This window comes from Chlorocebus sabaeus, chromosome 8 (assembly GCF_047675955.1).
Source record: "Chlorocebus sabaeus isolate Y175 chromosome 8, mChlSab1.0.hap1, whole genome shotgun sequence".
Classification (NCBI taxonomy): domain Eukaryota; kingdom Metazoa; phylum Chordata; class Mammalia; order Primates; family Cercopithecidae; genus Chlorocebus; species Chlorocebus sabaeus.
Window position 1 is genome coordinate 148,020,154 of NC_132911.1, and position 26,059 is coordinate 148,046,212.

A 26,059-nucleotide genomic window follows, 5' to 3' on the forward strand; every position below is an offset into this window, starting at 1 on the left:
TCTGTCCCAGGGTAGTACGGTGGGTGGGGGTGCAGTGAGGCACAGAAGGGCTGGGCTGCAGTGGCCTCCTGGGGGAAGGCGGACGCTTGCAGCTAGCCCCATGCCTGCCCAACTCTGCAGGACCAGAGACCGGGGTGGGCACCCTGGCCCTGCAGGTCTCTCGTTGTCAGAGGACCACCAGGACCCCCATTCCCAAGGTGTCTGCACTCAGGGACGGGATGCAGGGCAGGCACACTGTCTTCCTGCCATAGCCAGCGCCCTCCTATGTTGGCACAGGCACCAGGAGCCTGTCCCATAGCTTCAGGGTTTTCCACTCAGCCTGGTGGAGGAAGGGAAGGGGGCCTGGGGTGGGCAGTGGAGCAGGCTTTGCTGCTTTTATCTGGCAGCAACAGCTTGTTCTTGAGCTCCATTGGCCAACAGGTGGGGAGAGGCACAGGAGCCTATGTGGGATGGAGGAGTCGAACCCACACCTGTCCCCCTACCAGGGGCTCACCCACTACCACCATCCTCAGCAGGGCCCAAGGAAATGCCTCCACCTCAGGGCCCACCAGCCCCCACTGGGGTAGAGGAAGGGTACCACCAAGCTAGCCCGCCCTCCCCCCACACCACCACAGTCCAGCAGGGTGCCGATGAGGCCCCCAGTGCAGTCCTGGGACCCTGTGCAGGGCCTTCTCAAACACCTGCCTTGTTGGGCCATAGCTGCAGGTCTGGGGGCACCAGGGCCTGGTCCAGTCTTGGGATCTTTAATCAAGCAGTCACCCCAGCAAGGTAAGGCAGCAGCAGGGCCCTGGGGTTACCCCTGACCTCCCACTGTGACTAAGGGGTGCCCCATCTGTCCAGCTTGGTGGATTGCAGGGCCTGGAAACAAGGTATCCTGAAGGCTGCGGGGCTGCACTCTCTGCACTGCCCAGCCTGGTGCCAGAAGAGCAGAGGGCAAGGCAGGCCTGGGGATCAGGGGTGCCCCAACCTCATGTAGGGCAGCTGAGAGCCACCCGCACACCAGGTTCCAAGTGAAGGAGAAAGGCTGCCAAACTGAGCCCTGCCCCAAGGCAAATAGCCATGGACATAGCCATTGTGTACCGTAGCCCCTCGGCTCACCAGACCCACACCAGAAAGGCCCTGTGGACTGCCCATCCCTGGGCCACCCTGGCTGGAGCCCACTTCCAACAAACAGGGCGACCTCTTCCCGAGCTGAGGCTGAGCACGGTGGGTGCAAGTCGACCAAGCAGGCTCATCCTGCACCAAGCCAGAGTGCTGATTCCCTCACACCCAGCAGGGGTGGCGCCAGGAGAGGACGCCTGAGCTGAGCTTTTCTAGGTAGGGGAGTGTGGGGAATGGGGGTGTCTGCCTGGCCTTGCACTCCCCCTACCGGCCATGCCCACCCTGCTGCAGTGGGGCTGCCTCTCCCCAGCAGGTCCGGGGACCCTCAGGCCTCCTGGCCCCTGGAACAGCTGTCCACATGGCTCTGGCAATCACCCTTGTGGGTGTGGCCATACCTCCCACCAGTCCCCAGGCCCCTGGCAGGCTGAAGAGGTCACTGGACAGCACTTTATTGACATCCTCGGACCCGGGGCAGGGTCAGCAAGACTCCCAGCTGGCATCAGCCTGTGTCTGGCCTGCTGTCGCCATCCCTGAGGGGTGCAGGACAGAGCCCCATAGGGGCAGAGAGGCCTCCCTGGGACAGGAGGAGGGTGCTGTGCAGCCAGGCCCATTCCCAGCACTCGAGGCCCAGGAGGAGAGGCAGACTCTGGCAGCGGGTGTGAGGTGGCAGTGAGAAGCCAGGCCCTTGGGTGCAGCTCAGGCCCCTGCCACCGGGGCCTCATAGTTGAGCACGTAGTAGTCATGGACGTACATGAGGACGGCTATTGGCTGTCCAATGATGAGCGTCAGCCATACAGCGGCGTTGCCGTAGTTGCCCTGGAAAAAGCGGCCTACGAACCAGGCCAGTGGGATCTGGGGAATGAGGGGCCAAGTCAGTCGGCCATGGTGACCACAGGGCTGGTGGCTTCAGGGTCCCTGGGCATGGGGGGGTCAGCCCAGGGGCTCAGGCAGGGGATAAGTGGGTGAGGAGGCCACGTAGGGGTCGGTCACCTGAGCCATCATGCCCGTGAATGCCCAGAGGCGGAACATTCGCAGAGGGACGCTCACCAGGTACTGAGGTGGGAGGGAGAGAAGATGTCAGGGAGGGGAACCAGCCATCCCTGCCGTGGGCATAACCCTGCCCAGGGATGAGGCAGGACGTCCCACAGAGCACTGACCTCATGGAAGAAGGCCGAGGCCAGGAACACCCCTATCCTGGCCATCCACCTGCTGCTGCCCCGTCGAAGCATGGGCTTGTAGAAGTGTCTGCAGAGGGGGAGTGTGGAAAGGGGTTCAGGTTCACGGCCATGTTCCACATCTCACACACACACACACACACACCCCACCTACCTGATGCACCACTTGTGCACAGGGATGTTCCAGTTCTGCCAGAAGTAGGTGACAGACTCGGAGTTCCTAGGGGCCAAGAGACCACAGGGGGATCAGAGCACACCATGGCCCATCCCAGCCCCCAGGGACACTCACCACCAGTCCCGGTAGAACTCCCGGTCTCCAAACTGCATGAGCTCAGCCACAGCATTCAGGCAGGAGTGGAAGAGCCAATAGAAGAAGATGAGCCAGATGAGGTGGTTGGGGACCTGGCAGGGGGTGGGGGTGGGCACCACGTTCTAGAACCTTCCCCCACATGCCACCATCCCCTCCTGTCCCACCCACGCGCCACCTGTCCGCACTCACCGCCAGCTTCAGGAGGCGCTCGATGATGCGTGAGTAGTCCATGTCCTGCAGACACAAGCCCTTCAGCCAGCCGTGCTCCCAGCCACTCCCCAGCCACCCCAGCCACAGGAGCACCTGGGCCGCTCACCTTGAAGGGCTTCATGGAGTTCTGGATGGTGGGGACCATCCACTGCAAAGGAGGGCACCGTGTCAGCTCCCAGCCACACCCAGCTGCAGCCAACCCTGCCCCACCCCACTTACCTGCTGGATCAGCCCCACCTGAAGCTGGGTGAAGAACAGCTAGGGGAGAACCAGAGAGCAGCCAGCTGAGGCCGTGGCTAGCCTGGAGGACCCCAGCCTCCAGTGGCCGCCCCCAGCCCCCAACCTCACCATCTCAAGGATCCGTCGCAGCAGAAAGCGCTTCCGGATGCGGGGAGAGCGGGGAAAGTTGAGCTCGTAGCACAAGGTGGGGGCGAAGAGGAAGTAATAGAGATCTGGAATGGGCATAGGGGATTGGTTCCAGAACAGACCCGGCCTGTGCCCCGCACCTCAGCCCCACAGAGGTCCTCACCGCGGTAGGTCAGGTTGTCCGGGTAGCTCACGGTGTGCGGGGCAGCGGCGCTGCTGGCTTTCTTCCCTGCAGAGGCTACGAACACAGCAGAGTGGGAGGCGGGGAGTGGGACCCTGCTGCTGCCCAGCCCCCCAGCGGGCAGCCCCAGCCCCCGGCAGCCCCTTACCAGCCTTGGCCCTGGCCCTGCGGCACCACAAGTTGACATCACGGTAGGAGAAGAGCTTGAGGAAGAGGATGGTGTGCACCATCAGCGCCAACAGGGAGCCCACTGTGGGAGAGGTGGGCTCAGGCCTCCACAGGGCCACAGCCAGAGGCCACGCCCGTGGCTGGCCCAAGACAGCTGGGCAGGGTGGGATGGGGGCGCACCTGGAGTGATAGACTCAACCAGTAAGACCACAGCCGCTGGGAAACACAGAATGGTGGCCAGGTTGGCCACATGCAACAGCAGTCCCGCCTGCTCCGTCAGGGCACCCTGGAGTGGGGGGCAGAGCACTCAGCCAGGGCTCCTATTGCCTGGGGGAGGGGCTGTCAGGCCCGGGGAGCAGCTCCTCCCAGGAGCGCACACAGCAGGGTAAGCACACACAGGTGAGGGGCACTGCTTACCACCGCCAGGCGCTTCTCAACCTGGAACGCAGCCACAGCAAAGACATTGGCCGCTGTGGACAGAAGCACCAAGGCACAGGTTCAAGGCCACGTCAGCCTGATTCCCACCCCAGGCCCTCCTCAGAGCCCAGCTCACCAATAACCAGGCACGGGGCGGGCCAGCTATAGGGATCCTTCAGGAACAGAGAAACCACCTGGATAGGGTCCACCAGGATGCCATACCTGGGAGTGGAGGGATGGGGGCCTGAGTGGGTGGCAGGTGGGGCTATGGGGCAGGGCCTGGACAGGCCATGGGTGGGGCAGGGGTGGGACCTGGCAAAGGCACTCACTTGATGAGGTTCTCCAGAAATAACCGGGCATTGCTCAAGATCTGCGAGGGACGGACAGGAGGGTGCAGCCCCTTTAGTCCTGGCCACAGGGCACTCACCCCAGATCCTCCCAACACCTCTGGGCACGTCCCCAGCCTGAGCTCAGGGTGGCAGCCTCAGGCTTGCAGACCCAGCCATGTCTGGTCTCCATGCCACGCTCCGAGACTCAGCACCCACCTCAGCCAACACCAGTGCTGGGCAAGGGGAAGTCCCTCCCTGTCCCCATCACACCAGAGGGGCCCGCATGGAGGGAACAGCCAGCAAGACCAACCAACCCGGCCAGACGCCTGGGCCTTCAGGAGCAGAAAGACCAGCTGCTGAGCTGCTCACATCCCTCCTGCTGAGCCAAGCCAGTGAGGGACCCAAGGCTCCCACAGCCAACCACACCAGAGAGACAGCCCCAGAACACAGGCGTGCCCAGGGAGGCCTGCCCACAGCTGAGCCCTAAGGAACCAGTCCCTACTGGTGGCCCAGGCTGAAGGGAGGGAGTTGCCTACCCTTTCTCTGCAGGAGCAGTGCCCAGCTGTGTGGCAAGGGGGGCTGGGCCTGGAGTGCTTCCCAGGGCTTGTGCCCCTCCTACCTCTTCTGCTTCCTGCAGCCCTCCAAGCCTTCGACACTTGGCTCCAAAGCAACTTTCCAGGACTGAGCCCCATGGGAAAAGGCTCCTGGGACTAGCCTGGAGCTGGCTGCTTGGTCTCCCTCTGCAAGGACAGGAACCTCCTCCTTCATCTTACAAGCACTACCAACACCTCCATGAGCTGGGCCCCACTGCCACAGACCTGGCTTACCACCCAGAGCTCAGGCCTCACGCAGTAGTGAACTGGTGCTGGGGAAAAGGGTCGCTGGCAAGGAAACACTGAGGGTCTCCTGCCTGGGTGGTCAGGGAAGGCTTCATGAGAGAGGAGACTGCTTCAGAGAGACAAGGGCCACTGCCCCGCCTTCCCCAGTTGCAGGGCTGACACACAGGCCTTCTGCACGGACACATGTGGCCCACACTGTCACTGGCCTCTCCTGAGGGCTGACAGTAGGCAGGTGCCAAAGCTGCCAATGGGCGGTACCCATCTCCAAGCCCAGGCCACAGAGGGAATGCAACAGGCAGCCCAGAGCGGGACACATGCCCGGGGCTGGGGGTCATGGGGGAGCCAAAGCAGGGAAAAGGCTTCAGGGCTGGACCAAAGGGCCAGGCAGGCCCAAGGGATTGGGGAGAACACACAGTGCTGCCTGGGCTGGACAAGGTCCAGCCTGGGCCAGGAACGGGCTGCGTCTCCTGAGTGCTGGGCTGGCGCTGGGCCCACTGTCCTCCTGCCTGGCCAGCTTCTCAGCCACCAGGCCTCGTGGGCCTCCACAGCTGGCCACCTCCAGGGAACCTCCCAGGACTATGGGCAGTGGGGGGTGTGGATGTGTGCAGCCCCTTCCACGTGGTTAGCCACAGGAGCAGCACCCAAGGCCAGAGACAGACACGCCTGGATGAGGTCAAAGGCCTCGAGCCACATCGGCCCGAGGGGGGGAGGCTGGGCCCAGACAGCCCTTGCCTCTGACCTGCCCTGTGGGTGCCCCTTTGAGCCCTAGATTCCAACTACTTCTGGGGTGGGGGGAAGTGCCAGTGGGAAGCAGACCCAGAGGCATCAGGCCTTGGACGTGGCACAGGGCTCCATCTAATCACCTTCCTGGGGGGCTCCTAGGACCCACAGCTGAGGGAAGGGCCAGGAGGACAGCAGAGTCGTGGCCAGGCCTGCAGGGTTCCATACCACGCAGGCCATGTGGCATAGCACAGGGAGTTCTTCTCACATCCCCTGCCAGAGAGGCCTTGTGACCACAGAGCATGCGGTCCACTCTCCCACCAGCCTAGGGCAAGAATGCTCCACCCTGCCCTCCAGGGAGGCCCTGCACCCCTCAGACCCAGCTCACAACACACAGGCTCCAGCCAGGCACTGCTCGGCCTCCCCACACCCACACCACATCTGCAGGGCCCTCCTGGGATCCAATGGGGAGCAGCAAGTACATGGTGCACGGGCGCCCAAGTGACCACAGCAGGGGCAGCTACTGCCACTCCCCTCCCCAACAGTCCAGTGCTGGTGGCCACATGGAGGTGCAGCCTGCTCCACACACCCCAGCCCACAGGGGCTCCAGCCCCGACACCCTGGGTGGCAAAGCCTGTTCCCAGGCAAAGGCCTACCTGGGGCAGAGCCCCACCTAGACCTAGACCTGCTCCCAACACCATGTCCCACTCACCAGCATCACCACACACCAGTTCAGGATGCCACGGTAGTTGTTGAAGCCACTGTCAGAGCTGAACAAAGAATCCTGCAGGCGATGGCACCTGACAGAGCACAACACAAGCACCCGCTGAGTGGACACCAGCAGGGCAGGGCCGCCCTCGAAGGATCCAGGCCCCCACCCCAGCCTCCTCGTCTGCCCTCAGGCCCCACTCCCTATTTACAACCAGGAGGAGAAACCAGGCAGAGCCACACTGTGGCCTCAAGACCTACAGTGTCTTGACCTCAAGACCAAAGCTCTCAGGACCCCTAGAGCCTGCACCTCCAAGCAGTGGGAAGAGCACGTCAGAGTCAGGAGAAGCAAGCTCAGCTGGCCCTGCCTGGACTGGACCTACATGGAGCTTGGACACTCCAGGTCTCACTCTCCAGAGGCCTCTGGCCACTGCCATGCACTCTGGCTGTGGACTAGCACTGGGGCCACAAGCAGGGTCCCACCTGGGGATGAACCAGGGGGCACCGCCCAGCACTGCGGGGACCAAGTGGTGAGGGTTGAGTCCACCCTATTCAGTGGGCCCATCCCAGCACCCGGGAGCCAAGGGGTCCCCCACACTTGGACGTGCAGGCTCAAACTGGCAAAGGCAGGCCAAGCACCAGCCACACACCAGCCTGACATGCACCTTCCCAGAGGCAGGGATCCAGCCCTCATGTGCCGGTGTAGCATCCACTTGTTTGTGATGTGTTCCAGCCCAGGCTGAGGGGGCTGAAAGGAACCCACCCAGGGCTAGGTGATTGCTGGCCAAGAGGCTTCCAACAGAGGCGGGCGCCCACCCATGATCTCCCAACCAGTGCTGGAGGGGCACGGGCAGACCCTCAGCATACCGCACAGGAGGAAGAGGGCACCCAGGCCAACAGAGGGACTGCCATATAGCTAGGACAAGGATAGCAGGAACTTGGCCAGGCCCCACACGTCCTAGGAAGCAGTGCTGGCTCACATACACTAGCTGCAGGCCCGCCTCACCCCCCAGCTGCCGTGCCACCAAGAAACCACACACAGCATTGACCAAGTCCTCAATTTTGTAAGAGGAGAGGCCAGACCTCCCTTTCCCTCCCACATACACATTTGTCCTCAGAGCCCCAGGCAGGGAGAGTGGGCCTGAGAGTGATGGCAGGAGCCCCGTGAGGCAGATGCCCTCAGGGTGCCCAAGGCAAGCTAGCTAGGATCAGGGTCGACAGTCAGACGGCCCTGCCCAGGAGGCAAAGGGCCAGGGAGGCCAAGAGGCAATGCCAACAAGACCAACCTTTGCCCCCCAAGACCAAGGTTGGTGCAACACCTGCCCCATCTACACCTACACAGTTCCTGACAAGTCTACACTGTTCCACAAAACCCCCAGGCAGGGAGGATGGTCACACCTTTCCCTCTGCCCATTTAGACTGGAACACAGGGGCAGGCAGCTCCACCCCAGCCCCTGCTTCTCCCAGCTCCAGCCTGAGCGTCCTGCGTCCACCCACCAGGTCCATCTTGGGCCATGCAGTGAGGCTGTGGTCTCCACCTGAGCATCCCTCCTACCCCCTCCCCAAGTTGGTAGCTGCCTTCCCAACTGACCATGGCCCTTGGCTCATCTCCCCAGCCTACTCCACTCATTGCCTGTCCACGACCAGGAGGCTGGGTGTGGATGCCGCAAGAGCCCCAGCACCAAGACAGGAGCAGGGGCACGAGGCCCAGCTGCCCAGCAGCCTCCCTGAGCTGTCTGCTGGACTGGGCCTCTCCACTGCCCCCTCTTCCCAAAGTTCAAGCCCATTTGTTTTCAGCAGAACAATCCCAAGCCTCAGGGTTGGCCTTCTTGTACCACAACCTACCAACCACAGCTGTTTCACAACAGTGTGACCCCTGCCCCCTTTGAGCCACCAAGGACACCATGCTGGCTTTATCCGTGCCCATCTCCAAGATGAAAACAGGAGTCGGGAAAGGGTGGTGCTTCCCAAAACTCACTGCAGACAATCCTATACAAGCTTTCTCAGGGGCCCCTCAACAGGCTTCCAAGACCTTCCTTAACCCAGCCACGCCCTTGCTTCAGGCCCTTCACAGGCCTGACCAGCCCTACCAGGAGGCAGCACCCCCACTGCGCTACCCCTACCCCTCACAGGCCCCCATGAGCAGGAAGCCCCAGTCCACGAGTGCCCACAGAGCTCCAAGCAGCCAGTGCGGCCGGGGCAAGTGGGCTGGAGGGCAGGCAGGCTGCATGGAGCGACATGGGGAGGCGGGATCTGCCCCTGTGCCCACAGCACCTTTGTCCACCCTCTTACCTACTGGAGGGCCTGCCCAAGCCTCTGCACCTTCCAGTTGTCCCTGCACCCACTCCCTAGTCCAAGAAGACTCGGAGCAGCCTGCCCTCCCTCCCGCAGCCCCAGGCCCACCCAGCCAACAGGATCCTCTCAGTCTCACAGCAACACTGAGACCTTGGCACATGCCCACCCGCCACCCTGTCTCCAGGTTCAAAGTGTGTCCAAAGGCACAGGTCCCAGTGAGTCCCACACTTGGGGCCCACACAGTGCAGCTCCAGGGCCAAACATAATGAGGAGGGGGCAGAGTCCAGCTCTGCTCCCAGCTGCCGCCTCCTTCCCTCTGGCCTCTGGGCTGGGCCTGGGTTCAAGATGGTTGGGGCAGGCTCCCTGCACCTCGCAGACCCTGCTGGAGAGAGGAAGGGAGAGTCAGAGAGGACACCTCAGGGACAAAACACCCTGGGAGAAGCCAGAAACCGGAAGGGCCCGACTGGGGTGCCTGTGAGCAGAGGGCTGCTGGGTGTGTGCAAAGAGCCTGGCAGGAGTGAGCCACAGGCAGAGCAGAAAGGGGTGCCCTCTCCTGCCTGCCTCACAGCCTCACCTTGCCACGGGGCCGGAAGAAAGGAGCTCACACCCAGAGCCCAGCCCTAGGTGAGCAGGAAGTGTCCGTGAGGGGAGGAGGCCCCGAGCTCAAGGAGTAATGAGGAAGCGGCAGAGAGGAAAGGCTGGGCTGGGCCAAGAGCTGCAGGAAGCGGGAGGGAGGGGAGGCTGTGAGGCTGACAAGGGGGTGCGCTAGAGGCCAAGTCCCAGGAGGGCAGGCAGAGCAAGGCCTGACCCAGAGAGCAGGGAGAAGAGTCCAGTGGCCACAGCCAGTGGGGCCCCAAGCCCTGCTGCACCCCCAGGTCTGAGGGACAAGCACACACGGCCTGCAAGTCCTGGAGACACAGACGCAGATGGACTTTTGGTCTCGGCCTCCCAGGAAGGCCTCACCTCTGCCATCTACTGCCCCTCTTCCCAAGGAGAGACGACCTCAATGGCAGGGACAGGGACTCACCAGGCCTCTCCCACGAGCTCTGCACCCATCCCAAACCAGCAGAAGCACAGGAAAGGCTCGCTGGTTTGCAAACCAGGAAGGTGACTACTCTCCCCTGTCTACCCCCGGATGGCAGCTTGGCCCAAAGCTGGGACTACCCTCATCTCACACTTAAAAAAACTCAATTCCCCGCTGGGCGCGGTGGCTCACACCTGTAATCCCAGCACTGTGGGAGGCCAAGGCAGGTGAATCACCTGAGTTCAGGAGTTCTAGACCAGCCTGACCAACATGGAGAAACCCCGCCTCTACTAAAAATACAAAATTAGCTGGGTGTGGTGGCACGTGCCTGCAATCCCAGCTACTCAGGAGGCTGAGGCAGGAGAATCTCTTGAACCTGGGAGGCGGAGGTTGAAGTGAGCCAAGACTGTGCCACTGTACTCCAGCCTGGGCAACAAGAGCGAAACTTGTCTCAAAAAAAAAAGAAAAAAAAAAAGATCTCAATTCCCATATCCTCCACAGGTCATGTAGCCATCTCCCCTGCCTCCTAGAGAGAGGGTAACTCCAGGAGCCACACCTCCTTTTCAGGCAGGAGGTGCCTAGGCCAGCACCCCAGACCCACAGGAGGCAAGCACCCCTCTCAGGAGGGCCACCCTCCTCCCCACAGTGCCTTCATGGCCTCCATGCCTGACCTTTGTCCATACTGCTCCATGCCTGCCTCTAGCTGAGGTTATCTTATCTCCCAGATGAACTGAGCACCCTGAGGGCCACGACAGTGCCTGCCCTCCCCCAGTCCCCTCCCCATGGTGCCCAGTGAAGGAAAGCTGTGTTCTTGTTCACTGAGAGAGCAAATCGTTGCCAACTAAATGTCCAAAATCAGCTCACTTCTACCTTGATAACCTCTAGGCCCTCAGCTGCCCTCTAAATCAAAGCCCCTGAGGGTCCCTGGGCCAGGGTAAAGGCCATCAAGGGGGGATGGAGGGTGGCAAGGGGATTGCTCAAGGCCAGCTTAGAGGAGGAAGCCAATGCCCAGGCTGGCCAAGTCCTTCCCAAGGGCCATGGTTCTCTCCCTCCACCGCTCTCTGTCAGTCATCCAGCTGAGCCAGGTACCCGCCTACGGGTATGTCCACCACCCCAATACCCCACCCCCCACCTGGAGGGTGGAAGTCCCAACACAGCACCCAACTCTCTGTCCCTACAGCAGACACTGGTTCTGGCAACATCAGCAGTGCTGCAGGCCAGCCTAACCACTGGAGAAATGAAGGGGCCACGGAGCCACTCTCAGGAGGGTCTGCAAGGACAAGAATGCCTCTTACACTGTCCCTTGTCCAGGGCAGCTGCTGATTCCCCCGTCCTCGGACAGGCCTGGGCTCCCGCTGGCCCCTCCCTGGCAGGCCAGCCCTCCTCCGGGAGTCTTTCCTACCTGCAAGGCACCGCTCAGAGCACCAAGAAGGACCCATCACCACAAACTGCCCAGATCTCATCTGACTCCTTCCAGATAAGGGGACACTGTCCAGGGCGGGGACCCCACCAGCCCGCCCCTCGAAAAGCTCCTCAGGAGCCCCTGAGGATGCACAGACCCAAGAGGATCTGAACGCGGGACCCCTGCCGGCTCCCCTCTGCCTGGCTGAGGCCAGCTCCGGAGCCCCTACCCAGTGACCTTGTCAGGTGACTCGCCCCCCTAAGCCTCAGTTTCCCCACAGAGCCCACAGGGCACACCGGTCCCCCCTTAGCCCAGGGCCCATGTTCTCGGACTCGGAGCTCGCGCTTCGGCCAACCCCGGAAAGTCGCGGGGCCCTGGGTCAGAGGTTAGGGGGTCAGGCGCTTCGCTACCTCAGCTCCCAGTGGCCGCTGGCCACGCCGTCGTCTGCGTCCTTGCTGGGGGCCGGAGCTGGCGCGTCCCCCGCGGCTCCCATGTCGGGGCCCGCAGCAGCGTCCCGCACCTCCTCTTCCGCCGCCGCAGGCCCGCCGCCGCCGTGGCTCGAGGGCCGTGACCCTGTCCTCCGGCGCCGAGAGCCGCCCGCGCCGCCGCGGTCGCCCATGGCCTCAGCCCGCGGCAAAGCTTAGGCCCGCCGGGTTCGCAGCGCCCGAGGCCCGCGGCCCCACCTCCGGACCTTCGGCAACGGCCGCCGCCGCCCCCTGCCGGCCGCCGTAGCCCGGGTGCCCGCTCCACCGGCGCGTTCCACCCGCCCGCGTCGTGCCCGTAGGCCTCAAGGATCGCGGCCGCGTCGCGCCGGAGCCGCTAACTAACGGGCGGCCGCCTCTCACGTCCATTTGTAGTCCGCGGCCGACCTGAGGCGGGGCCTGGAGAGGCTAACGGAGAGCAGAGCACCCTGGGAGCCGTAGTCGCCGCGGGCGCGCCGGCGCAGAGCACCCTGGGAGCCGTAGGCGCTCGCTGGGCAGGGGCTGCAGGCTGCAAGTGCGTGCAGCAGGAACGGACCTCGCATCGCCCCCGCGTGGTCCCGGGGTCCTGTCCGGGGGTGCGCCCGCCCCTCGTCCCACGTGTGTACACACGGGGTCTCAGCGACTCGCTCGCGGCAATCATTTAGGAAGCGCCTAGTGCGCCACGGTCCAGCTGCCCAGGCCAGTGTCCGCGGTGGCTCGCGTCGCCGACCACCCAGCGCGTTGGTTTCCGCGCGCGCAGCTTACGGTAACGTCCCTGGCGCGCTTGTGCTCCGCGAGCCCTCTGGTTACCCCGGCAGGAACCTGCTTTTCTTCACCTTAGGGGACGTCAGACAAGGGCCAGGTCAGAAGACCAAGCTGGAGAAGTGCACCAGGCCCTGCGTCACCAGGACGCCTGCCTTGCACGCGACTCCCAGGCTCTCCACCTCCCCGCCTGGAGAGCCCGGCGAGAGGAGGGCGAGGGCGAGGGCGCAGGCCCCTTAGTGGTGTCTCCTCGGCCCACCCACTCCCTTCACAAGGAGCACCACTTCGCTCAACTCTCAGGGCCTCCCAGTTTCCAACCTGGGCCAGCCTCACCAGGATGTCAGAAGTCTGGGGCGCTGGATTGCCGGGACTCAAGAGGCTTCTGTGCATTTGCACAGCCTGTGCAACCGCCCTGTTGTTGTTTGTTATTTTTTCTTTTTTCTTTTTTTGAGACAGAGTCTCGCTGTGTCGCCAGGCTGGAGTGCAGTAGCGCGATCTCACCTCCCTGCAATCTCCGCCTCACGGGTTCAAGCGACTCTCCTGCCTCAGCCTCCCGAGTAGCTGGGACTACAGGTGTGTGCCACCACACCCAGCTAATTTTTGTGTTTTTAGTAGAGACGGGCTTTCACCATGTTGGCCAGGCTGCTTTCCATCTCCTGACCTCATGATCCGCCCACCTCGGCCTCCCAAAGTGCTGGGATTACAAGTGCAAGCCACCATGCCCCGCCTGCTGTTATTTTTTCTAAAGACCGGGGTCTCACTATTCTGCCCAGGCTGGTCTTGAACTCCTGGCCTCAAGCAATCCTCCCACCTCAGCCTCTGAAGGTGCTGGGATTACAGATATGAGCCACCGGTCCAGCCACCTTGTATGTTAAATGAAGGAACTACTCAACTGCAATAGCCACAGGTGCGGCCCACCTTGGCTTGGTGTGCATATTGCACAGGGCATGGAGTGAGAACATCCTGGATCTCAGGATGCCAGGGTTCACTGAGGACTCCGACTCTAGAAACACCTCCATTCCTCTGGGGTGAGCAGGGGCAAACAGGTGCTTCTCCTGAGGTGGGGTCCTCTCCTGTGGACTGGTCACAGTCTCCCCTCTGAGCTCCATCCTGTTCCACCAGCTCCACCAACAGTGGTCAACAGGGCTGCCCCCTTGGTTTCCCCCCTGGTGACATGTTCTGTCACCACAGGCCACTGTGGGTTGCTGCCAGCCAGATATCAGGCAGGCTGGAGCTACCTGGCAGATGCCCTTTGTGTAGCTTGCTGAGTGGGGCCCCCCTCACTGGGCCCGAGAGCCCCTCACACATGGGTCTTGGTCAGTCAGGACCAGCCCCGTCTCCTACCCAGTCTCCCAGAACATTCATCTATTGACCACAGTCACTGGTAGACACACTCTGTGGCCAGGCAGGCCCAGACCTGTCTGAGTATGGACTGACACCAAGCTCAGAGAGGTCTGGACCTGGCCACAGAGTGCCTCATGCTAGGCAGAGGAGATCAATGGCTCAACCTGTGGTGGCATCCCAACTCAAAGCTGGCAAGTGGCCACAGGAGAAAGACAATGGGAGGGTGGACTGGACCACCAGGAAGGATGGGTTGGGCCTGGTGAGCAGAGCCAGGCTTGGAGCCAACGGGAAAGCACTGGCTATGGACACACCATTAGGGAAGGGCTTTGCCACCAGGGGTGGGGGTGGGGCGGGGCAGCAGCTCCAGAGACAGGTGAAGCCCTGCCCAGACAGGCCCTGTACCCTGAGACCTAGGGTGAGGGGAATGGTCAGGGTAGGTGAGGTTGGTGGGGACAAGGGTGTGTATGGCCAGGTCATTGAGGAAAGCATGATGCAGATCACCCTGCTGGGGGCAGCAACAAATGAGGGGGCCCAAGCCTGAAGCGAGTTGCCATGTAGGACTAGTGGAATAAGGGGCCGGAAGGGGGTTGGGGCCTCGGGCTGACCCAGGCCCTGGGGGCCATGGGTGAGCCAAGGAGGCCTGTGAGAAGCATGGGTCCCAGGAGAGTTCACAGCCAGTGGTGGTCTATGGCCCATGCCACTCATTCAGAAGGGAAAGTTGTGTCCGTGGCTGGGAGGTACCAGGGAGAGCTCATCCCAGGCCTCAGGGAGGCCACCTCCATCCTTCCACCCGCTCCACGCATCAGAATCCTGGAGAAGTAGAAACAGCCACTCACTGTTGGAGTCCTTCAGAAAGAGTGAGGCTAGGAACCTTCCTCCCCGCCATTGCTGCCTGCCATGACCCAAAGAGAGCACCCACCTGTACCACAGCCCCTCCAAGTGCCAGGCACACAGGCCATGACATGCTGCAGACCTGGTTCCCCTGCTCTCCATCCCAAGGGAGTCTGGGCAGGTCTGTCCCCTGTCCCTGCCAGGGTGTGGGCAGCTTTGCTGGCCTTGGACCTAGGACTGACCTGGTTTGAATGTATGTGACTGAAGACTTTGGGCCTGTCAGCTCATGCCTGCCTACCTGGTTACCAGGGGCCATTGTTGGGCAAAGGGTCCCTGTCTCTTATCTCCTCCACTACTCATTCTATCTAGAGCCCTTGGGCGATGGTTGCAGAAGCCTCTCTTCCCCTGGGCACCTCCTCCCTAGAACTGGTCCAACCCAGCTATCCATGGAGGCCTCCTCAGACACTGGGGGAGCACATCTAGGAAGCCTGGGGGTCAGAATGTGGGCAGCAGGCCACAGGAAAAGGGCCAGACCTCGAACTCTCCACTGTCCCCATTTCCTGCAACAGCATCTCAGAGGGCTTGAGGTGGCTGTCAGGCCTTCCATCACAGCATAAAACTCCTTCAGGGAGAGAAAAGTGAAGGCACCCAGGCCAGGGAACGGCAGCTCCTACTGTACCTACCCTCCCTACTCTGTCCAGCCGTGGGCTGGGCCTGACTTTAGACTGGAGCTCCATAGTGCTCTTGTTCCTGGTGCAGAGCAGATCCACCTACCCCAGGGGAAATGCCAACTACTTTGCCTTCAGACCTGATGCTCCTGTGGTTGGGCCTGCCAAGCCTGCCCTCCCCAGTGGAAGAAGAAGGCCCTCTTACGAAAAGCCTCAGCCTGACCCTTGCAGCACCAGCCTCTGAGGTGCTGCCAGACTGGGAAGACCCTCCCAAGCACCCCAACAGCGTGCCCAGCCCAGGACACATCAGTCGACACTCCAGATTCTATCAAGAGTGGCATTTATTCTCCTTGTGGAGGTGCGGCGCTCCGGGGAGCTGGTGCTATTGTGCTTAGGAAGGAGGTCTGTCCGTCCGTCCGTCTGTCCGGCCGGCCTGGCCCCAAATGGGGGCGGAAGAGGGGCACGGCCCGAGTAAAAATCCCGGCCTATTCCGGGTGGGAATATGTACAAGGCGGCGGGGCGCAGGCGGGGGTGGGGGCGGGCGGGCCGGCGGCCGCAGCCCCCACCCGAGGGCCCCCGCACCTCGGGCCCTACTTGTAGAATCAGTACAAAATAGGTGCTACCTAAACGTTCCTTCTACCTGAATTCGCTAAGTCGGTTATTGTGCTGCTTAGTTATGGGGGCGGGAGGGGGCCCATGGCTTTCCACGGCGGTGGGGTGTAGGGGGAAGCAGGAGACCCTGACGGGCCCACAGCCCTCCAGCTTTCTCCTTAGGTAGGTAGACAGGAGGATGGGGTGGGGTGGGATGGGGGCGCCTGTGTGTGCGTGTGCATGCGGCACGGGTGGGCAGGCCCCAGCTTGGGAGCTGTGCAGGCACCACGCCTGGTTGTGTAGGGTATTTGGATGTGGGCACTGCTATGCAGAGCGGCGGGTCATCCCTGTGGAGGCAGCCACGTTTGCTGCTGGGGGTGAGGCTGGCCACACCATAGGCTACAGCTGGCACCTTCTTCTCCAGCCATGGCTCTCCCCCTGGCTGGACATGGCAGATGTGTTTGCCAGAGGATCAGAGAAGTGGTCACCTGTGTGGGGGCCCAGGAGCCCTGGATCTGTTCCCCTCAGCTGGAGCCAAAAGGCCTAAGTCAAAGGTAGAGCCCAGTTGTGCCCAGCAGGGACTGGTTGAGGTGGGGAGGAGTGTGGGGGGCATCTGAGCCTAGGGACCTGGTCTCTCTGCATCTGCCATTCTTCCCTGGCCCACCCAAGCCGGTTGGACCCCTGTCCTGCAAACACACCTCCCAGCAGGTGGCTGCGTTCCTGGCGGACTCAGCAATTGGCCTGGCACATAGTAGGTGCTCAATGAACGGTCAGTGAATGATTAATGACTGAAGGACGGGTCTTGGGTGCAACCACCCCACCCCCGCCCATGGAACCATTACAGCCGCCGGGCTCTGCCGTCGGGGTCGGGGAGGGGTGGGGAGAAAGTCTGCGCGGCCGGCTCCGCGCAGCGTCCCTGATCTAGGGGCCTATGGGGTGGGTAGGGTGAGGGGATACCTGATTCTCAGTAACTCTAGAGGCGGCGGCAGCTTCGCATGCAGTGCGCATTATTGCTCTATAGTCGGCAACGGACTACCTAAGAGGGAGGGGGAGCGGGCAGCCCCGGGTAGGGTCGGGAGGAGGGGGTGGGGCTGCATGCAGTGACGTCACAAAGGCGGCGGCCAATGGGGCGGGCCCTTGGGGCGGGGTCGCCGCCGAGGCTTTGGCATAGACGGGCGAAAGTTGGCAACCGAGTGGGGGCGGGGCCTGGGTCTCAGGGGAGGGGCCTGCCTCGGAGAGGCGGGGCCTGAGGCTCCCTAGAGGCTCCCAGCTAGGGGCGGGCCTCGGGGCGTGGAAAGTAATCCCGGACATTCCAAGCCCCCGGCGTCGGCGGGCAAGATGGGGGTTCAGCGCCCCCTCCCTGACCCGAGTGCAATCCGTTCATAAATAAAACGTACAAATACAGAAAGAAAGAAACCCGACGCGTCCGCAACCCCCCCAGGGGGCTTTACCCGCAAAGCGAAGACAGAGGTGTGTAGAGGGCAGCGCCCAGGCCTGCCTGCCGGCCCCGGGAATCCGTCCTCCAACACGAATGCCCGGGGTACGGGGGTGTGGGGGCCCGGGGCAGGGCGGAAGCGGGGTCTGAGGAGGTCGGATAAGTCCATGCGATTCGATATGTGTCATTATTATTCGATATGGAGGACAGAGCCCGGGAAGCTGGGCTGGAAGAATTCGGATTTGGCAGAGGATGCGAGGCGAGGGTAGGAGGGCGGCTCCGACTGAGGCCCCAGAAGCAACCCGAGGGAGGGGGTGCCGCCGTCCGTCCCTCTCCCCGACCCCCAACGCGTCTAACACACCCGGGAGTTCCGCGAAGACTGCGAGCCAGGGGCGTCCCTGCAGGCCCGCCCGCTCCTGCTCCGCCCCGGCCTGCTGCCGGGGAGGGGCCGGCTCCCTGGACGTCTGGGCCGCAGGCCTGGCGCTAGAAGGCTTGGGAAGGGGTGGGGAAGACCTGAGTCCCTGCGACGCGATCCAGGGGCGCAGAGGCGGGAGAAGGAGGGCGCTCCCTACCTCACTTCACCCCCATCTTCAGAGACCCAACTCGGAGATGAGGTTCGGTTCTAGGTCTCGTCGACCCTATTGCTGGGAGAAAGCCGGGGGCACCCTGGAGGGGAGGGGAGGGGGCTCGGGGTGGGTCTCCCCTCGGGACCCTATTGCTTGAAAGGGCCGGCAAGGCCCCTGGCGGGCGGGGCGGGGTGGGACCGGGCCCCCCTCCCCCTATTGCTGTGAGGAGGGGCCCGCCCTCCGGCCCCTCCACCCGGACGCCAGCGAAGACTTCCCTGGGGGGCCGTATTGCTGAGAGCCGACCTGGCTGGGGGAGGCCCCGCCGCCCTAGGCCTGCACAGGGCTGAGCTGTGGCGGCGCAGGAGCCGCGGGGCCGCCGGCGCCGCCCTTGAAGCAGGCCGACTCGTAGTGCTTGTTGAGATAGGACTTGAGCGCGAAGCTCTTCTTGCAGCGCTTGCACTGGAAGTGCTTGAAGGCCGAATGCGTCTGCATGTGCGCGCGCAGGTTGGAGCGGTCGGCGAAGGCCTTGCCGCAGTGCGCGCAGCCGAAGGGTTTCTCGCCGGTGTGCGAGCGCATGTGGCCCTGAAGCAGCCAGGGCCGAGAGAAGGCTTTGCCGCACACGCCGCACTTGTGGCGCAGGTCGTGCGTGAGCAGGTGCATGGCCATGGCCGGCATGGACACGTACACCTTGCCGCACGTCGGGCAGCGCCGCGCCAGCTGGCTGTCCAGGCTGCGGTGCGTCTGCTTGTGGCGGCTCAGGTTCGACGACGTGGCGTATGTTTTGCCGCACTCGCCGCACGCGTGCCGGCCGCCAGCACCTGCGGCCCCTGGCCCCGCGCGCGCCTCGGTGCCTGCCCCCGCGCGCGTGCCGCCCCGGCCCCCCGGCCCGGATCCCAAGCTGCGCCCGCCCGCCCCGCCCCCGCCTCCGGCGTCGCCGTCGGGGGCCGCCGCCGAGGCTGTGGAGGGAGCGGCCGCAGAGCCGGCATTGGAAGCCTTACGCCGCGAGCGCCCGTCGGTGATGAAGAAGGCGTCTGCCGCATAGCCCTCGCTGACGGCCGCGTCACCGTTGATGTAGCCGCCCGCAGCGGTGGCCAGCTCCGGGCGCGGGGTGGGTGGCGGCGCTGACCCTGCAGCCGCCGGACCCAGCTCTCCACGCACGGCTGCTGCGTACATGGGCTCCGGCGACGGCCCTTTGAGCAGCGCAGCCTCGGCGTCGCCATCGTAGACGGACGAGGGCCCCACGTAGTCGCTGAGGTACCCTGCGGGCCGAGGCGGACGGACAGCAGGAGGGGAATGGTGCGGCGGCAGGACACACACAGGGGGTGGGGCGCGGGAGACAGCAGAAGCGGACCGGGAGACCCAGGTCCGGGAGAGAGGCGAACAGGGAGGAGGACAAAGGAGAGGGGGCCGAGGGACCGCGGGGCACGGAGGATGGAGACAGCAGGGAGGGGAAGAGAGGGGAGGAGAGGATGAGACAGGGCCGGGCCAGGCTCCGCCCCCGCCGCCCCACCCTCGCGGAGAGGAGGAGAGAGGCGCGTCTTCGGGCGCGGCTGCCCCCCTTCCACGGAGCCTCAAGGTCAGGGGGGAGGGGCGGCGCTTCCCTCTCCCTCCTCCCCCATCCTCTCTCCCCTCCCCCTCGGGTTCTCCCCACTTCAGCAGTTTTTCCTGATTATGCAACACACTGCAGACCCGCGGCGCACAAAGCCAGGACCGCCGGCCCAGGGACCCCGTCTGTCCTGCCTCTCCGGGGTCCTGGCTGGCTCTCCTCCTGGCCTGCAGAACGTGCGCTCCATTTTGATGTTGACCCTCTCTGGCTGTCTAGTTCTTGGAGGAACCTGAAGACGTCTCCCTCCTCCAGTTCCTCCGGCCTCACCAGCACCTCCCTCAGCTCTCCTGCTACCCACTGGACTTGACCCTGCCCTTGCTGCTCCTCCATGCACTCTGCTTCTGCCCCCAACTCCCTCTCGCCATCCTGCACCCTTGGGTCCTCCACTGTTCAACACTGCCCTCTCCCGCTCACACCCTAACCCCTTTCAGGGCCTTCCCAAGCCCCTGAATGGTGCAGAGAGGGCCAGGGCGTCCACCTTCACAGGGACGAGCTGGAGGAGGGCAGCATCACTTATACCGGTAGCTGCAGTTGCTCCCCAGGCCCAAGATGGATCTCATAACCTCAAAGTCACAAATGCACGCCCCTCGCGATGCTCTGGCTCCTTCAGAGCTACACCCAGTCTCCCAGCATCATCAGCCCTTGTGTGCCATCACAGGGTGGGCTGCACACTGATCTGCCGAACTCACCACCTCCTCACTCACGCAGGGTCACACATGCAGTCACCCCGGACACACTCTCAGTCACATGGTGCACAACGGCCTCGGAGTCACATGGTCCCATGTAGTGGCACACAGGCGAGCACACACACACACAGGGTCACACACAAGCGCACACGGTCACATGGCCACACACAGTCACATGGACCCACACAGGCTCACACTCCTGCAGGTCACACTTGCTCTGCCACCCCACGCTGCTGGCACTCCCGACCCCTCTCTTGTATGCTGACAGTTGTCCTTGAACTTGGGCACCCTTACACAAAGAGCCTCCCCCTGCCTCCCACACCTTGGGCTCCCTTGCTCACAGCCGCCTCCCTGCTTCCTCTCCCTGACCCAGGCTTCAGGGAAGAGACTGCTGCTGCCTCTGCTGGTCCTTCTGCTCTGACAGGTGGGCGGCCCAGTTGGACCCCCTGCCTACTCCCTGGAGCTCCCTGCACTCCCCAGCTAACCCTAGCAGGTGTCCTGGTGCAGCCAAGGAAGAGGAGAGGGTGGCAAGGCGGCCCTGGTCTCTGAGTGTAGGTCTGTGTGTGCCGGCATGGCTGGGTCCCGTCATGGCAGCCTCCATGCGGCTCTGTCTGTCCCAGCATGGGTCAGGGTGTGGGTCCATGTGTGTGTTTGAGTACCTCAGTTCCCCCTCTTCCCCACCCTCTGTCCAGCGTCGACACTCTCCCTGCCCAGCCTTGGCCTCTGCTTTCCCCTTCCTCCCCTCTACTGTCCAGGCTCCAGTCACAGACTCTTGCCCTTTCTGGTTCCCTTCAGTCTGTTTCCCCGGGCCCTGCCCTCCGCCCCCACACTCTGGTCCTTCACCGCTTCCAGCAAAGCCCCAGGCCCCGCGCCCCGGTCTCAGACCAGCGCTCACCTTTATCGTGCAGTGGCGCGCCGAGGTCGCTGCGGGCGCGTCCGTAGGCGCTCTCCAGGTCGGCCGAAGAGAACGCGTCAAGTTTGACCTTCTTGACCAGGAAGGACCTGGGCATGATTCCTGCGGGGCTCCGGCGCTGTGGGCCTGCGGAGCCGGGGCTTGGGGGGGCTGCGGCGGCAGGGCCCCGTCACCATCCGAGGAGCGGCGGAGGCAGCGCGGGTCCCCACTCTGGCCTTTGGATGCTGCCGCGCGAGTGGTGTCCTCTCTCCTTGCTGCCCTGCGTCTCCTCCGTTGCCCCTTCGGATCCCTCTTCTTCCTCCTTCCTTCAATCCTTCCTTCCTTCCTTCAATCCTTCCTTCCTTCCTTCTCTCCTCTCCTCTCCTCTCCTCTTCCTTCCTTCCCTCCTCTGGTCCCGGCTTCCCAGCCCGCAGTGCCGCCCCTGGACAGGCGGGGGAGGAGGCTGGGGGGGCGGAGAGGGGGGGAGCGGCTCCGTCCCGGGCCTGGAGGCTGCGAGTGGGTGCAGGGCTGGCCCGGCTCCGTGGCCCCCTTCCCCTCCCCCCCTCCCGCCGCCGCGGCGGAGCCTCAGTCAGCGGCCCCCCATGCCCCCGGGGGTGGCGGCGCCGGGCCCGGAGAACGCGGCGGCAGCGGCAGCGCCGGCAGCTTCAGCACCGCGGCCAGCGCCGGCAGCACCGCGGCCAGCGCCCAGGCCCGCTCAACCGGCACGGGCGGAGAGGGGCGGTCCGCGGGGGTTTGGCCGCCGGGCAGGGGTCCTCGGCGGGGGTCTCTGGGAGGCTTGCTTTATTGTTCTGCAGCCGGAGCGAGCGGCAGTAGCGACGGCGGCGGCGGCGGCGGCGGCGGCGGCGGGCGGGGGGCGGGGGTCCTGGGGGGAGGGGTGCGCAGGGAGGGCGGGCCGAGGGAAGGAGGGAGGGAGGGACAGGGGCTCCGGGGGCGGGGCTCGGCGCTCGGACTGCTCCTGGGCCCGGCCTCCAGAGCCCGCAGCCGCCTCTGCCTGCGGCCCGGCCCAGCCTCTGGCTTTTAAAGCCCAGGAGCTGGGGGAGGGGGAGAGAGGTAGGGGAGAGGCCGGCGGAAATGGCTGCGCTGGGCCGAGCCCCGGCCTGGGTCTCCTGGGAGGGGTCCCGGGGATGCCTCAGCCTGCGCGTGTGGGGAATTCCCCCGCGCGGCTCAGGAAACCGCGGCCCGGCGGCCAGCAGCATTGTCGGGCGTGTGGGGAGAAACGGAGCCAGGCCTGGGACCCACGCGCCCCGGACTCGGGGTCTTCTGAGGAGGAACGCAGGGCGGACCCCAGTCCCGCCGGCCTCGCTCGGGGCCTGGGGCGCGGGATCTGCGGGGGCGGGAGGGGGAGGCGGGAGCCGAAGGAGCGAGTGCTGAGGCAGCGAAAGCGCAGCGCGCGCCCTGTGCCGCAGTGGCTCCCGCCGCTCGGTCACCCCGGCTGACCCCGTGCCGGCTGGAGGGGCCTCCCCGCCCCCGCCTCTCTCCCCCTGGGCGGGTGTGCGGCGCAGCGGCGTCGCTGCGAGCTGGAGAGGGGCTGCCACGACCCTGCTCCAGAAATTCTGCTGCTTTGGGGGTTTTCCGCCCTTCCGCTCGGCTGCAGCTCCCCACGGCAGCCCCGCAACCAGGCGGATAACCCTTCCCTCGGCCGCCCGCCCAGCGTTTGCAGCCCCCATGACGTCAGGCTCAGCGGCCAATGGCGGGGCGCCGGGAGCGGGGGCTCCGGGGTTCCGGGCCGCACAATGGCCGCGCGCGGGTGCCTATGTCCCCAGTTAGGGCCTGGCGCCGCCATTGTCCCCTCACCCGCCCCGCCCGGTGGTCCGGGTCTACGGGCCCCGAGCGCGCTCCCGCACGCCCCGCTGCCGCTGGGGACCAAGGTCGCGGGGGCGGCCCTGGGGAGCGTCCGGGCGCGGGTGTGCCGGGAGCGCGTGCGATACTGGAGCGCGCTCGTTGCGGCGCGCAGTGACCTTGCGCGGGGCGGACCCGCGGACAGCGGCTGGGAGCGCGCGGCGGGCTGGCCCGGGGGAAGACGGCCTGCGGGTGCGCGCTGCACTTGCTGAGCTCAGCGCCCTGCCCCCGGCCGCCCGGCCCAGCGCTGAGCCCGGGTGGGTGTGACCTGGCCCGCCCGCGCGGGGGGTGCGGTGGAGACCACGGACCCGCTTTGTGCCAGCCGCCCCGGCAGCGGCGGGACATTCATCTTGCGTGGCAGGCACTCCCGAGGGGTGGGGGCGGGGAGCGGCCGCCCCCTTATCGCTGAGCGGCAGCCGGCTAGGCTCACGGTGGGGGCAGGGGCGGGATCCCCCTCCGCCGAGCCGCGCTGGTCCTGGCTCCCTCCCAGGGGGGGCCGGGCCAAGGCACAGCCGGAGGCGCGGGGCCAATTAACATTTTGATTGCTGGACTGGGGGGCCATCTGGACCGAGGCCTAATTACCCGGCACACCCTCGGGGCGCCGGCAGGACGTGTCAGGCGCGATCCCCCTCATCACCCAGTGCTCACCGCCTTCTCCTGGACCCTGTCCCTGCCCTCAATTCTGTCCTTCGACTCCATCCCTGGCCTCCTCCGCACGTCCTAGTATTCTTGCCTCTCTGTCCCCACACTCCGGGCCCTCCGACCCCCAGCTCTGTCCCCTTCCCCCATTCTTCTATTCGTCTGCCTGTACCCCCATCCCTGTTTCTCTCCTCTACTCCTCCCACTTCATCCCTTCTCCCCGCGCCATTCCTGTCGTCCAGCTCTCACCCCTTTTCCCTGTCCCTCCATCCACCCTATCAGCCCCTTCCACTCCTGCCTCTGTGCACATACCTGCCTCTCTCTGTCAAGCTCCTCGCCCCCTTTGCCCCCAGCCCCCTTGACGGAAGAGGCATCAGAGCGGGACACATGTGTCCCGCGGCCAGGCGCTCCCGCGGGAACCATTGGGGCGGCCCTTGCCCCAGCTCAGGTGGAGCCGGCAGCCTCCCGGGACCCCTGGCGGGGAGGGACAGCTGGGTCCAGGCCTTGGCCATCAGTCTGAACCGACCCGGGTGCGGAGCGCACATGCGACCCGAGCGCAATTACTTGGGCTTCCTTACCCCGCCCCCCCAAACATCCTGACTCCCCCTTCCCCCTCACCCCCAGCATCAGGAGGTCGCTGTGGTGCCCCAGTCCTGGGCCCCAGCTAGGAGAGGCTGGAGGACAGTGGACGATTCTCACGCTTTGGAAAAGTGTCAGTCCTCCTGCATGGGAGGCCTCCCGGAGTCTCTTACTGAGAGCTGCGGCCTTGGGAGGCTCTGTTGCAGGAGAGGAGAGGTCCTGCAGCCAATTAAAGTCCTGGTACCCCTAGCCACTCTCTGCAGAGCCCCTCTTGGGGAGTCTCTTCCTGCCGCCCTGATGTAAGCCCCAGTTCTGCCCCTTGTCCCTTCAGGTGGGTGCAGTGTTGGCTCTGAACCCTCTGTGCCCTCTGCTGCTGGCCGCACCTCTCCCTGCCCTTCCCAGGCCCCATGTTGTGGAAACGTCAACCATAAGGGTCAGGTGTCCCCACTCTTTTGTCTCTAGCACCCCACCCTCAGCAAAGCCAGAACCCCTGGTGTGCCCACCCTCAGATCCTGCAGTTGCATTGTCACCCACCCCTGCCGTATTGAGGGTCCAACCCAGGAAATCAGTGGACAGCCCAGATCCGTGGGTCCACCCTGCTGGACGGAAATGATGGGCAGAGAATACGGTGTTGCATGGAGGTGAGAGGTATGGGGTGCAGTTACTTGTGGTGATGGAGCACAATTGGTTAAAAGACGAGGACATTGACTTGGAGAAGAGGTCAAGGCTTGGAGGGGACAGGCAGTCTGTGGCAGTTCATCCACAAGAACATTAGACCACCAGGAATTCGGGCAGTGATGGGCAGGGTCGAAGCCACAGTGAGAGCTGCTGCTGGGTGGTTGGTGGCCGATGACATGTGCTCCAGCTGGGACGCTCAAGGAGAGGAGGGAATTGGGGTCTGCAGGCCTCAGCCAGGAGCACAGGAGTGTTTGGGAGATAGAGAAAGCAGCCCCCAGAGAGGGCTGTGGGGAGGGACAGCATGGAAGGAGGGCCCTCAGCAGGGAGGGTGCAGGGTCGCTGGGGACAGAGCCCCTGGGGAGGGTTTTAGGATGAGGAGGGGTCTGTATTCCAAAATGGTTCTGGCAGGGTTGTGGGGGAGGCATGGGGAAAAAGGCATGAGGAGTGGCCCAGAAAAGCCCAAGGGCAGACTTGGTCCCTGCTGGGGCAGGAGCTTTGGAGGAGCCACAAGAGCAAGGTTGCTGCACAACACAACTGTAAATGTGTGTCTGAAAAACAGAAGCAGAGGCCTGGCGCAGTGGCTCAAGCCTGTAATCCCAGCACTTTGGGAGGCCCAGGCGGGCGGATCACGAGGTCAGGAGATCGAGACCATCCTGGCTAACACAGTGAAACCCCGTCTCTACTAAAAAAACACAAAAAACTAGCCGGGCGAGGTGGTGGGCACCTGTAGTCCCAGCTACTCGGGAGGCTGAAGCAGGAGAATGGTGTGAACCCGGGAGGCGGAGATTGCAGTGAGCTGAGATCTGGCCACTGCACTCCAGCCTGGGCGACAGAGGAAGACTCTGTCCCAAAAAAACAAAAAACAAAAAACAAAAAAAACAAGCCGGGCGCGGTGGCTCAAGCCTGTAATCCCAGTACTTTGGGAGGCCGAGACGGGCGGATCACGAGGTCAGGAGATCGAGACCATCCTGGCTAACACGGTGAAACCCCGTCTCTACTAAAAAAAATACAAAAAAACTAGCCGGGCGAGGTGGCGGGCGTCTGTAGTCCCAGCTACTCGGGAGGCTGAGGCAGGAGAATGTCATAAACCCGGGAGGCGGAGCTTGCAGTGAGCTGAGATCCGGCCACAGCACTCAAGCCTGGGCGACAGAGCGACGACTCCGTCTCAAAAAAAAAAAATAAAATAAATAACAACAGGTTAATATTCTGATTGTCA

The 26,059-nt window shown here is 64.0% G+C and overlaps 3 protein-coding genes across 3 annotated transcripts; all 3 read right to left on the minus strand.

Moving 5' to 3' along the window:
- Nucleotides 1-54: 54 nt before the first annotated feature.
- LOC119624814 (uncharacterized) lies at nucleotides 55-793 on the minus strand (the record flags this gene model as incomplete). Its single annotated transcript, XM_073018623.1, is given in 3 exon segments — nucleotides 55-376; nucleotides 378-611; nucleotides 614-793. Coding segments are annotated over 3 exon segments (624 nt in total), but the record flags the coding sequence as incomplete, so codon positions are not given.
- Nucleotides 794-1,534: 741 nt separating this feature from the next.
- Nucleotides 1,535-12,070, minus strand: DGAT1 (diacylglycerol O-acyltransferase 1). Its single transcript, XM_008001912.3, has 17 exons — nucleotides 11,656-12,070; nucleotides 6,529-6,616; nucleotides 4,258-4,298; nucleotides 4,065-4,150; nucleotides 3,929-3,981; nucleotides 3,692-3,797; nucleotides 3,492-3,593; nucleotides 3,326-3,400; nucleotides 3,145-3,248; nucleotides 3,016-3,054; nucleotides 2,903-2,944; nucleotides 2,776-2,820; nucleotides 2,566-2,678; nucleotides 2,431-2,496; nucleotides 2,259-2,346; nucleotides 2,092-2,154; nucleotides 1,535-1,953 (listed from the first exon to the last, which is right to left on the minus strand). Exons 1-17 carry the CDS (start codon nucleotides 11,862-11,864, stop codon nucleotides 1,798-1,800), a joined length of 1,476 nt encoding a protein of 491 aa, XP_008000103.1. The 5' UTR covers nucleotides 11,865-12,070; the 3' UTR covers nucleotides 1,535-1,797.
- Nucleotides 12,071-15,448: 3,378 nt separating this feature from the next.
- Nucleotides 15,449-21,947, minus strand: SCRT1 (scratch family transcriptional repressor 1). The gene is made up of 2 exons (XM_008001913.3): nucleotides 21,091-21,947; nucleotides 15,449-19,162 (listed from the first exon to the last, which is right to left on the minus strand). Exons 1-2 carry the CDS (start codon nucleotides 21,203-21,205, stop codon nucleotides 18,231-18,233), a joined length of 1,047 nt encoding a protein of 348 aa, XP_008000104.1. The 5' UTR covers nucleotides 21,206-21,947; the 3' UTR covers nucleotides 15,449-18,230.
- Between the last annotated feature and the right edge of the window lie 4,112 nt (nucleotides 21,948-26,059).

Coding starts and splice junctions, on each gene's coding strand:
- DGAT1 (XM_008001912.3), bottom strand. CDS start 11,864: ATGGGCGACCGCGGCGGCGCGGGCGGCTCTCGGCGCCGGAGGACAGGG. Junction 2,945..3,015: donor AGGTGGGGCTGATCCAGCAG/GTAAGTGGGGTG, acceptor CCTCCTTTGCAG/TGGATGGTCCCCACCATCCA. Junction 2,155..2,258: donor CCTCGGCCTTCTTCCATGAG/GTCAGTGCTCTG, acceptor CTCCCACCTCAG/TACCTGGTGAGCGTCCCTCT.
- SCRT1 (XM_008001913.3), bottom strand. CDS start 21,205: ATGCCCAGGTCCTTCCTGGTCAAGAAGGTCAAACTTGACGCGTTCTCT. Junction 19,163..21,090: donor CGCGCCACTGCACGATAAAG/GTGAGCGCTGGT, acceptor CTCGGCCCGCAG/GGTACCTCAGCGACTACGTG.